Source organism: Halictus rubicundus, chromosome 8 (genome assembly GCF_050948215.1).
Source record: "Halictus rubicundus isolate RS-2024b chromosome 8, iyHalRubi1_principal, whole genome shotgun sequence".
NCBI lineage: Eukaryota > Metazoa > Arthropoda > Insecta > Hymenoptera > Halictidae > Halictus > Halictus rubicundus.
This window is the reverse complement of record NC_135156.1, coordinates 13,439,833-13,452,912: the sequence shown is the minus strand read 5'-3', so window position 1 is coordinate 13,452,912 and position 13,080 is coordinate 13,439,833. Positions and strand designations below refer to the sequence as shown.

The 13,080-nt window shown below is 36.7% G+C and overlaps 2 protein-coding genes across 7 annotated transcripts; both read right to left on the bottom strand.

The window, feature by feature from the left end:
* Positions 1–4,701: 4,701 nt before the first annotated feature.
* Sod2 (superoxide dismutase 2) lies at positions 4,702–6,595 on the bottom strand. Its single transcript, XM_076792862.1, has 3 exons — positions 6,409–6,595; positions 5,325–5,611; positions 4,702–5,245 (listed from the first exon to the last, which is right to left on the bottom strand). The coding sequence occupies exons 1-3, from the start codon at positions 6,444–6,446 to the stop codon at positions 4,917–4,919; spliced, it is 654 nt and encodes a 217-aa protein (XP_076648977.1). The 5' UTR covers positions 6,447–6,595; the 3' UTR covers positions 4,702–4,916.
* Positions 6,596–6,925: 330 nt separating this feature from the next.
* Fl(2)d (Pre-mRNA-splicing regulator female-lethal(2)D) lies at positions 6,926–13,002 on the bottom strand. Of its 6 annotated transcripts, none has more exons than XM_076792847.1 (6): positions 10,582–11,703; positions 10,169–10,429; positions 9,216–9,340; positions 8,955–9,133; positions 8,709–8,863; positions 6,926–8,621 (listed from the first exon to the last, which is right to left on the bottom strand). In XM_076792847.1, exons 2-6 carry the CDS (start codon positions 10,188–10,190, stop codon positions 7,903–7,905), a joined length of 1,200 nt encoding a protein of 399 aa, XP_076648962.1. In that variant the 5' UTR covers positions 10,191–10,429; positions 10,582–11,703; the 3' UTR covers positions 6,926–7,902. The 6 variants fall into 6 exon arrangements, with proteins under 6 accessions (XP_076648962.1, XP_076648963.1, XP_076648964.1 ...); XM_076792848.1 differs by having other exon boundaries at positions 10,607–11,703; XM_076792849.1 differs by having other exon boundaries at positions 10,169–11,218; positions 11,563–11,696.
* Positions 13,003–13,080: the final 78 nt, after the last annotated feature.

Genomic DNA, 13,080 nt, shown 5'->3' with positions numbered 1-13,080 from the left:
CATTGTCGTTCAGTTTATATATTTATGCTACTACAGAAGCTTTAATCATTGTAGTTGCAGAGAAAATCGTACGGCAAGGGGATAATTTACGAAAACAGAAATTGCCAAGGGACCCCCGGTCCCGCTATCGTCGTGATCCCGAGTTCCGGGGAACGTATAAACTCTGTTGGAGTAAAATGGCTGCCGGCTGAGAAATAGCGGTATCAGGTCAAAATTATCCGAAACACAGGGGGCGAAAATATCCCCGCGATCAGCAGAGGAGAATATCCCGAAGATCGATCTAAAAAGCCGGCGGAGATATGCGCATACGGAATTCGCCCTCGAAAAGTGGAGTAGAATCGAAACCGGTAGTGCACGGTGGTAGGCGGTCGAGAGCAATATGGCGGCCGGTGGTGCGCGCGCACGCACGACATCGTGGTCCAGGGTCGTGTGCGCCCGCTTTCTCCGTTTTATGGACCAATCGCATCGCGCCTAGAGGAGAAAATCAATAGGCGTAAAGGCATGGATGACGTCAGCCTGCAACCCGACGATCGACCGATGCGACGCGGGCGGCGCCGGCCAATTTCAACGGAGCAATCAATAAGTAAAGATATCCACGATGTCGGCAAATGGGGCCTACGCTACGGTGCCTCCGTTCTTTTGCACATTCGATCACGGGCGAAAATGGTTTTCGCCCCGGAACCACGCGGTCCACAATCTTCGGACCGAAAACTAAAACAGTCTTCGAAATGATCTACCAAGCCTTTGATCTTGGTGTCCCCGAATTAGGGGACCTTGGGCCAGAGCTGACTCACAGCGTTCACGGTTCTTTGCAGACCTATGCGTCTATCGGCCAGTAAATAATACAGAAAGTAGTAAATAATATTGCAATGGAAGAATCCATTATTTAAAAGACTATTCCACGTCACATTGCTGTGACATGAACATAGTCTATTCGTTTCTTTCGGCATTGTTATATAGAAGAACAGAAACCCCTATTGATAGGTTTCCAGTAGCACACCAAAGACTACTGGTTGCCTACCGTAGGGGCTCCCAGAGGCAAACGCGCATAAATCTATTAAAAACGCGATAAAATGAGAAGAGGACTTATATCACGTTTGTGTTGACTGTATTATGGTTTGATGTTACTGAGATCCGTGATGCGATGTAACAGAACTGCAAAGTTCAACGACTATTGATCTTTGCACTATGGTCTGTCTTTAAATTTCGTTCCTAATTTAACTATCGATAGCGCGATTTTCTACAGAGCTACGTTCATGATGGTGTTACCTACAGAAGCATGCGCACTCGAAATCGGTTTCGGAAAAAGGCGGAGTTTCGCCACTATAACGGTCCTCTGTGGCAGAGGTATTGTTGATGACGCCGCATTGGTTCGGTTATGTACCGCCATTACTGTTTAAAACATTTCGAGTTTCGCTATAATACACATCTGCCTGATAGATTATACATTCTGGTATAGGTGTATTGTAGGAAATATGAGATCGCTTCGAAGTATTTGCCGATCAAAAATCACTGATTCAATCTTTTAACTCAAAGATTACTATTGTTGGTCAGGCGCGGTTGTTTTACGAGCAGGCCGCCATTATTGCTAAACACCGAAAATTTTAGAAGGATGCACTAACAAGTAGCAGGATATAAATTAGATGCGATATTGAAAGAAAATAATATTTCTAATTTTAAATAAATATTTCTTGTGTAATTTAATAATTCCAATAAATCTTTGTCTATATCTATGGATTAGCTTACAAAAAATGTTTAATATTGCCTTTACGACCGAGGTACAAAATTGTTTCCTCGCATTGCTGTACCGTAACATAGCAATATCTTGTGTGTACAGAATACCATTGACGTATGTTGACATTTTATGGACGTCATTCTGGAAACGTGACATCATGCGCCCCCTACCATAAAAGAATAGTAAATTTTACTATACAACGGTTTATGATTTTCTGATAAATAAGATACTATCCCTTATAAGTTACAATCCATTAAAAAGAGTACATTTAAATATTTTGTAAGGACGTTATTGAAGATAGCGAGTACAATTTGAAAGTTCTAATGTTAAAGCTTCACCAGCACACGCATTAACGTTAACACGTTAATTATCGCATGTTGAAATAAATTTACTGAATATTAATGCGCGTTAATTAGTGCTCTCTCGAGACAGATACCTTCCAACATATACGTACGCGTTTCGTTACAGAATTCCAGAGAAGTGCACTATTAATTAGGAAAAGAAGTAAAGATGTGGAAAAACGGTGTACACTCGGTTCAACGTGGTAAAACGACACTGGGCCAATCGGTGGATACTTGACGCTTAATCCGTACTCAGGTAGCATAATCCATGTATCAGTTCGCGTCAATAGCTCCTATTGTCCTTATTTAACCCATTCCGCGAATACTGGTTTGCATAAACGAAGCGATAGAACGTTTCCAGAATATTCCCACAGTCTCGTTACTTCAAGTAAATTATTTTTCATTCGGAATAACCGAGCGAAACATTTTTCATTTCTCCCTCGCTTTAATTTTCCAACTTACGAGAAAAAAAATTCGAAATTTTCTACCGGTGCGGTTTCAAGCTGCGTGCACATTTAGATACTCGACGTTCGATCTCACAATACCTGTCCTTAACGAACTTAGGTCGGCGAGCTGGTTTAATTTACGAACCGCGATCTTTTCATCACCAGCCTTCCGTGAGGTTGCACTTGTATACTCTAATTTTCGAAACTCTCCCTGGAAGTGTGTTACAGTTACCCTGTAATGATCCACAGCCCAGGCATGTTCGTGTGAAAGTATACCAAGAGAGCAGCTTCGTGCTTTGCTGGGAGGAAAAAAATAAATAACGAAAGAACCCTGTCACAGGAACGAGTCGATTCGACTCACGTTGACTGGGGCGAAAGCGCCCTCCCACCCCCCTCCCCTCGATCGTAATTAACACTTCTGCTGATACACTAACGTTGTGAATCATTCGAACCATTCTGCGGACATGGCTCCCTTATTAACTGCTTCCAGATTCATTGCGCACGTTGACAGTCATCGGCTGTGTTTGCTCGATACTGGTATGACTGTATATAACGTCGAAAATGAATACAACTTAAATCCTTTCATACATTCAACCTGATACTACACATTATACGTCATAGAATCTATCCACTGATAGAATATTCTGAATGCTATCGAAACAGCCCTAAGAAATTTTGTTTCAACAGGGTACACAAATATGCATTACTTCACGCTTTAAACGTTCAAATCTACGTCAAATATTATTTAATATTTCCACGAGAATTACACTTTTCTCTTCGTAGAGTGTCCTCGAACTGTCAGATGAAATGCAACGAAGTGCAATAACAACGAGACAACCCGGAATAGCGGAACGCAACGTTAACGAGGTTTAAAAAGTACACGAGTTTATACGCGTATGCATGTAGTTATGCGTTTAAGATGTTGAAACAAAGGGGGAATAAATAATTCGTAACGCAGACTTGACGTCTGGTGACTGGCGATACGCGAGGCGAGAATGAAACTGTATTGGCTACGAAAATACTGACTGGTTTCTGCGATAATAATGAACGTACAATTTAGTGAAAAGTGCTTAAAGTAACAATAATATCTGACTCACCAGATACGTAGGTAGTGACGTGAAAACAGCTGAGGTACTCCGGCCATACTGGTTCTGGTTCCGCGACGTTCCTACAGATACGGCGTGTACGCGTCGCGACTCGAATCTAACCGATCGATTATCAAAGCCGCGCGCCAGGCGTCTTTTTCTTCTTTCTCGGCACTCGCTTGTACAGCTTACCAGAGAGGAAATGAGAGTGCTCACGCTCGGAGTTTTAGTGTCTCCACTTTTCCTGCATCATCTTTTTAGCCTGGAACAGAACCTGCATCAACTTTTTAGCCTGGACCAGAACCTGCATCAACTTTTTAGCCTGGACCAGAACCTGCAGCATCTTTTTAGCCTGTATTAGAACCTGCAGCATCTTTTAAGCTGGATCAGAGCCTACATAGAAGAGCCTCTTTTAACATAGAAGTAGCATCCACTCTGGCATTATTTGGAATCATCTGCTAATGATGCAGGTAAGATGATGCAGGTTCTGGTCCAGGCTAAAAATTAGACTAGGGGGCAGCACTATAGCGGGGACACTAAAATCCCAGGCATGAGCACTCTCATTTCCTCTCTGAGCTTACTAACCGTGCGGCACTGATATCTGTTCCCTTCTTGCGGATTTTCCAGATACTTCGCGCCGCACGCGAAACTGATTAAAACGCGCTGCGCAATGGTTATCGGTGCATGATAATTCGAACCCCGCCGCGAAACAATTCAAATTCTAATTCAACTTCGCGGAGTCGCTTTGACAGTTCATCGAACTTCAACTCCGCGAAGTCACTTTGACAGTTCTTCAATATTGCGGTAGGGTATAATCTGCGGATCTATATGTAAAATAAAAAGTTGAAAGACAAATAATGTAATAACACTCTCTAATTCGTTTGATGTATTCGTAGTTTTGTATCTCATCTATTCATTTTTGTCATAACTGCATGAAATCCGCAGTCTAGTAATTAATATCGAATACATCGAGCCGGACAGAATATTTTGTATAAAATACTATGTATGACTATACATGTTACACTGAATATTTTATATAAAATACTATGCACCAAAAAAAAAAAAAAAAACAAAAACACATGATAACAATATAATAACTTGTACACAGGTTTTACTGTAGATTTCTTTCTTATTACATGATGGGTGTATATTTAATAAGGAACAGCGTGTATACAAAAACACAAACATCTTTATAAGATGAATAGAAAGAAAGTATGAAGTTGTCTTTTAGAAAAAACTTCGTACTACATAATAAATGTTCTCGATGCTATCATACTCTCAAACTCGCTCGCTAAAAGGACCGTGCTCTCTAACATCCCACAGCGCTCTTGAAACGGCAATTGACGTCGTTCCAGTTAACAATGTCGAAAATCGCCTTTACGTAACTAGGACGAACATTTTTGTATTGTAAATAGTAGGCGTGTTCCCAAACGTCGATACCGAGAAGCGGTATCAAACCGGTCGTAGCTTGCAAGGGGTCCTGATTCGCACATGTGGCTATCCTTAATGATTTTGATTGTTTGTCGTAGCCAAGCCAACCCCAGCCAGAACCTTGAACAGCAACAGTACTTTCGGATAAGCGTTTCTTCATCTCTTCCATGCTGCAGAAATCCTTCTCGATTTGTTTAAGGAGGGCACCTGTAAAATAAAGTTCATCATTATCTTCACTGGTTACGAAAAATAACATTATTTTATAGTGAAGAATTTATATTTTTACCATCTGGTTTACCACCACTGGGTGATAGATTGCACCAGAAGATTGAATGGTTTAAATGACCACCACCATTGAACTTCAATGCAGGTCCTAAAGCAATTTGAGTATTAACATCACCCTTAGCCACAGCTTCCTTCATTTTCTCCTCAGCGACATTTAAATTAGTCACATAAGTTGCATGATGTTTCGAATGATGAAGTTCCATGATTTCAGCACATATGATTGGCTCCAATGCCTTGTAATCATATGGCAATTCAGGAAGCGTGTGCTTGGCCCTAAATGCTTCTTTGCTATACAACAATGAATAACATTCATGTTTTTTATATATAACATTTACTTTTAAATAAGTTACATGTGTAATATTTCCAAATATGTTAAAAAGTATTAACTTCTTACGTAGGTACTATCTTATCTGTAATATTAAAAAAATTCAAAATTCTTGGTGTTTCCACTTGGGTTTTGATTACAAATTTAACTCATTACAAATTTTTTCATTAAAAACATTGATAATTTAAAACGCAAAACATTCATGATTACAAGGTGCTTATCTAACACATATCTGTATACCAGAGGTCAAACTAAATTTGTACGGTTTCCTATACTTAAAACATTTTTTTTTATTATAGGAACTATGTCGTAAAAAATAAATAAGGCGTAAGAAGATGTAAAACAAAACAAAATGTCTTTTTAGAAATAACATGTTTCCAAGACTTGACAAACATGTAAAGTATATCGCACGGAAAAATCATGGACTTTCGATAAAATTTGATTTCACAAGTAATATATAGAAAATTTTACATAGAAATTTCGATCAAGTTATAGAACGATTGTATTTAAGAACTAAACTATACATTTAATTAACAGTAGAAATTAGCATTACATCGGATGTTAACAATTCCATTGCGAATACCATATTTTTTCGGTATATTTTGAAATATAAATATCAGATGAATATAAGGAATGCGAATGGAATTTTATTGTAAGTGAAAAATATACTCATAGTGACAAGGAAACCCATAGGCTGTAGGTTAGAAATTATATAATATCAACTGTAGAGTGTTTAAGTAAAAAAACAGTATAAACTTACACAGTACTGGATATTAAAGCACGTCTCGCAGCAAACATGGTTGTAGCTTTCGTGGATAAAACTGTCTTTCAGAAAATAATGACGACGAGACGCGAAGTACGAAGACGAGAACGTCGATTGCCCACCTATCGTGAACGACGGCTGCTCAATGCCGGAGAGTGCCGGAAAATGGCTTGACTTTACCAAGTGCGCCAATGTTACTTATGTATATATGTACGTCACAATTGCACTGCTGGCGGCAACTGTGTTCGAAATACATTCTTTTTATTTGAACAATACTTTACTCTTAATCTTCTTTCACTTGATATACGATAATGTTTGATTAATGCATACAATAACAACGAATGTTACAACTCATAAGCACTTTAAAACTGAACTTTATAATTATATACTTTGAATAGTTTAATCTGGATTGTATAGGGAAATATTTTAAATAAATCAGTCTTTACCGCATTAGCGATCAATTTATATGAAATTTATATTTGAATTGAATTATCTATTAATCCTATTTGAATTAATTATACTTGAAAAAATTGATATTCTCAATAAGAGTATGCATATTGAAAATTATAACAGTTGAAAAGAAAATAATTTTTACAAGAAACATGAAAATGACGCATTTTTTATCTACGAATAATACAAAATAGTAATATGAATATTTTGTACATTTGTTCATGAAAAAAGAAGATACAAGTGTGATGTTTTATCACGCACGAGGTCAATCCGCATGGTTTACTGAAATTAATAATTTCTTGTATTTCGTATAATTTACAGTTATTTAATAAATCTAACAAATAGACCTCAATTTTCATTATACACAATTCAAAGCACATTTTATGCACGAACAACGCATACCTAGACGCGTATCTCACAATGGAAAAAACATTACATACATACAAATTATTGCGCACATAATCGTGTATAAATCTACGTATGTGCGTCGTCGTGTATCAGATATTATTAACATGTGTGTATTTACATAATGAAAAAGGCATAGCCTTAATTATTGTTTTATTGTTATCTATATACTCTGTGATTCTTTCAAAAAATCTAACAAGGGTTATTATCAGTGTTTCAACGAATTTACAATACATTTTTTAAAAACATCGATGCATTTGTTTACATAATAATGAATGCATATTAGAAATTTCATTGTGATTCAATTGCAAAAAAATAGTTTTAACTATCTACCCCTTTATTCCAACGCCGTGTTATGTTGTATACATACAATTATACGTAATTGTGTGTAGTTCTCTTGATATTAACGTGACTTATAAATATTCAAATAAGAAACATATTTACAGATATATTGTGTAAAATAATACAAAAATTGTTGTCAATAGGATCTACACGTTCGTAATCCCGCGTAATAATTTCCAAGTAACCAAAGAAATATAGAACATTAGATTTAACTTGTACTGTATACCAAGTCACGCCAAGCCTGATTCGTATGTAACAAATTGTTATGTGTATAAAATCATCCTAGAAAATTGTTCATTCGGGATCGCTTTGAAGCGTCTCACCATTAGTTAGGACTAATGCGTCATCATCAGCTTCATTATAATCGAGAGAAAGGATACTCTCCCTCCTTTTTTTCTTGTGTGTCCTTTCATCGTCACTACCTGGAGCACTTTTATCCCTTTTGGTCCTATCCCTACCCCTTGTTGTTCTAGTTAGCACCTCTTCCCCATTAGTTTTACTGTTATTTCTATTATGACTTTTGCTCCTTAATATCCTTTTGTTATTACGATTTTCTTCTTGTTCTTCCTCCCTATCACTTAATTCTTCGTTCTCAACTTTAATAATTAAAGCGGCTGAATCACTTGAGCTTTCATCGTTATGATCAGCCTGAGTAGGCTTACGTTCTACTCGCTCTGTTCTTTCAGTACTAGAAAATTCACACTGAGGCGAACGTCCTGACGATAACGGTGGAGTCCTAGCACCTTTGCACACATCACTATCCTCTGTTGACTTCGATGTTTTCGTTTCCGAAACGGAGTTCTCCTCTGATTCCTCTTTCTTGATTGGTGGAGTATGTGGAGACAAACCGTTTGTCAAATTATTTTCACTGGAACTCGCCTTCAACGCTGCATTCTCTTGTTGCAACAATGTTACCGATTCACGAGCTTTGCGTAATTCCTGTTGCAAGAAATAAATTGTGCTCTGCATTCCTTCTACATCTTCATCCAAATCTTGCAAGAATTCATCTAACTCTGTAAAAATAGATATAAACGAGACGGTAGTAATTCATATAATTTACAGACTAATTAACTAATAATAAAAACGAAAAGAAATATTACCTGACTGTGATTTTTTCATTTCTTCACTGAAACTTCTCTGAAGAGCAAGGTCTCCTTCTAGCTTGGCAATTCGACCACTAGCAATCATACGACCTAGTTCTTCATTTTCTTGATATAATAATCTGCATTTTGCCATTAATCGTTTTCCCGTATTGCTAAAAATGTGGACGGTGCATACAAAGATTTATAAGTAAAAAGTTTCATAATTTAATTTATCTATAACCGCATATGATCAATTTTATCTACCTATCCGGTGTAAATTTCCAAGCGCTAAGTTCGTTTTGAGTATCTTCTAGTTTAGCTTTGGTCGTAACAAGTTCTTGCCTCAATTTCTGAATTAAAATGTTAACAGCTGGATCTAGTAAAGCAGATCTTAATGCAGCAGCGGACGGAGCATGAGCGGCTTTCATTTCGGCAATTTGATTCTAAACATAAATTAAACATTCATGTGAAATTTTTTGAAACCTGTACACTTTGTTTGTCACAGAAAGTAATATTTTTACGTACAATGTATTCCTGTAATTCCTGTTCTTTAGAGGCAAGTCTCCTGACTAAGATTTTCTCTCTATGAGATGCTTCTGCATGTTGCTGCCTGTATTTGTTTTCAGACTCTCTCAACGAAGTTAGATCACCTATAAAGCAGTATCATATTATTTTTTTCTTTTAATTGAAATCAATACTTTTTAAAGCTGTCTATGTGCTACACTGACTTGTTATATATTTAATTTAATCACCATTATCATATAATGAGACTGGATTCAGTGTATATTAACAACATAAATACAATGAATACAAAGCTATCCTTACAAAACTTCTCAAAGAATACTTTCTACTCAATAATGTATTTCAGAATATAGTACTTCATAATAGCAAACTTTTATATAAACATTTGTCAACTGCCTTCTTATCATATAAAAGAATGATAACAACATATTTTTATTAATATTATTAACTCGTATTCATGACGTGAAATAATTAAAATTTTATCCATATCAATATATATGTAGAGCTTTAACAAAATTTATCATGTATTAAAAAAATATTTATATATTTTATACATAACTATTCTTATAATTTTTTCTCTTGATTAACTGGGTGGGTTTCTTCTATTTTGTAAAAGTACTTAACTTTTTAAGACTAAACAAATTATGCAGTTAAAAGAATATTCAATCAGATGGTGAATTTTTTAAAATTGCTTACAAGCCACCATACAAATTTATGAGACACATAGAAAGCTTGAAACCTTAAAAAATATATATATATGTACATATATAATATAATGGTACAGAATACTCCGTACAATTCTTTTATATTTCATAATTGTATGTTTTGGTGAAATAAAGCATAGTGGTGAAAATCTACTACATACTGTTTTGCCCTAAGTGCGCATAAACAAAATATGTTTTCATAGGTATGTGACATTGACTGCCTGACAACTGACATTTTTAATTAGCGCATACTTTGAGTTTGGAGTCGTTGCATCGTGCCATTTGTGAGATTCTCTGTGCTTCCACCGAGACCAAGAGTGGTTGTTACTTTTCTTCCATGAGAATTGACAGACTACTTGTTGCAGACACAGATGTTGTCACAAGATGACCTCCTGGCCTTATTCGATCAGGTTGGTATTTGAGATTGGTACTTGGACATCAGGGAGTTATGGTGCAGGTACAAATGCATGCATGAATTGCGTTCTTAAGGGAAGTAGACATGGGATGGATGGTCTAGGAACATAATTAAAGTTTTCCAGTTTCATCAGACATATTTAAATATAAGGTAATAATTAAAGATATATAGATCGGGATAAGAATTGTTAGGATCGGAGAAAGCAGCTGGAATTTCAGATGATAACTGCATCAATTAAAGGTTTTCGTACTTCACCAAGACTTAGGTTCACGCACCCCTGGCACAGTGTTTTGTAGGCCAAAGGATGATCTAGAGCCTCTGTTTTTACTCTCCTGAGCTGTATATTCAGAGCCAGCAAGGATGTTGTATTTCATTTCATAATCCTTGCAAAGTGGAAACTCGATATCCAATGTACACACATACACGCACGCACTGTTCTGCTTCTGGCAGTGTGGTTTACTACACTGTAGAAAGATACGCGCACACTGCACAGTCACTTACAAGATCATGTTAAAAGTAAGCTGTGTGTGTTTATTGCGGTGAAAGAAATGATTCATTGTGAACACGTTCAAAGAAACCCATCATCTCTTCTTGTCACACAATATCACTGTTTTCTTTCAATATACACTTTGCTTTTAGTATTAAAATCATATTTAATATAAATGCTAGCGCAATTTAACACCAGATGATAAGATTGTGGGTTGTTTGCATAATATTGCATTAGACTCTCTCATATATGCAGTATACATGACTGTCGCACCACTTCTGCTCACCGATCAAATTTTCAAACACTGTACATACTGGCGTTAATTTAATTACCCGCACTACACATCACAAATGTAGTTTTGGAAATTAATACAATGTTACTATATATCACTATCCTGCGTCTATGAAATATATTACCAAATTCAGACCTATCCAATACTTAGACGGATACATAAAATTTTCTACAATTGAAGTTCGCTTATCAATGTCATAAAGATTGTTCTTAAAGATTTCACCTATATTCTTATGCTATTTGCTTACTCAAGATTGTTTCAATCTTAAGACTTATAGAGAACTTAGTGTCATTATTATCCTAAACACTTTGCAATCAAAACGCTTGTTTTCCCTAATCTTAGCGTCCCTATAAGAGTCTTGTCTCATACAAGAGACCGTTGTGTTCTGGCATTCGTAAATTCGCTTAAGTAATGTGGTGAGTGAGATGGTCTCACTCATGTGATCTCAGTACCTTCCTGGGCTGCGGCCTGGGCCTCTAGACACTCCACATACAAGTCCTGTTCATGCCACTTGGCTGCTAGCTCGTCCTTTGTCATGGCATCCAATTGTTGCTGTGTTAGCTTCATCCGTCTCGGTTGCCTGGGAGACTGGGGACTGCTTGGTTTACCACCTACAACGCTGTTTTGGGGACTTCGTGGTGAAGACGGACCTGCCGACTTAACATCGCTGCATTCCTCTGCCATTTTATCAGGTGTTACTACAACCACAGCTAGGGCCTTAAGAAAATTCTAAGAGCTGCTTCGTCTTCTTTAGTAGTTTAGCTGCGACGAGTTTGTTGGTGGTATGGTGTAGGTGCTAGCGCACATTTGTCTGAAAAGGTAATATACAATACATGTAGATAATATACTCTTAATAATACCTTCATTGTAATGATATAATATAAAACAATATTAAAAATGAGATGAACGAGTAGAAATCAAAAATATGTTTTACTAAAGACTGTAAACACATCAGAAATTGACTCAAAGTTGACATGTTAAATAGTAAAAAATATTAGATAATTTAAGAGTGTTGCAGTTATTTGCAAAAGGTAGGAAACTATTATTAATCGAAGTATTATGATGAGTATATAATGTAAGCATACATTTTTTCTGAGAATTGATTTCGTTCTTGCAACGATAGTAACATTTGTCATAAAGTAGAATAAAACTTTTTCAGAGCGCAGGTTCAGACCCGGCTTTTAGAACGTACCACGTGATTCAAGTTGGTCACGTGGCTCGTTTAATGTTTTATTGCGACATGCGGGGAATGGGTAGGGAATGTAGGATCCAGTTATCTATAGTCGAAAGGAACATTGACGCCATTATGTCGACATGTCTGCCATGAAAGAAAATTTCGCGGTATAACACTAAAATTAATGTTCATTCCATTTTAAACACTGTTGAAACCACTCGAGTGTAGGAATTACTTATGAAACTTGAAAATCTATTCAGAAAATTCATCTATGTTTATATAAATATCCAGATGTTCGATCTTCTAATATAGATTATAGTAGTCGTTGCATACTGTCAATGTACTATTATGTTTATTCCACGTACCTGATTAAGTGACACGCCTATCATTCCACTGAAAAATGTTTGTATCCAATGTTCGTTATACCGTGAACCGATGAAACGCGACACCATATATGCGTATACATACATAGGAGTACACACATATGTACACAAACGTAATTTTGTAGTCTCTTGCGAGCAAGTAAAAACCTCAGTTAGCAAGTGTATTACGATCGATTAATCGGTGAAGCGTATAAACATGTAGGATCCGTCCCGATATCCCGCGCATTCCAAATGCAATATTAATACGCGCACATGAAACACATATCGCACAGTTCCCAAAAAGTATACCACTATAACCAAACACAGTAATGTAACTAATCACGAACAATGATTACCACCGACCTGAAGAGTCAGAGTGGCTACAGAAACGAATTTTCAGCGCATGCTCCAATCACGATTCTCCTACTACACAG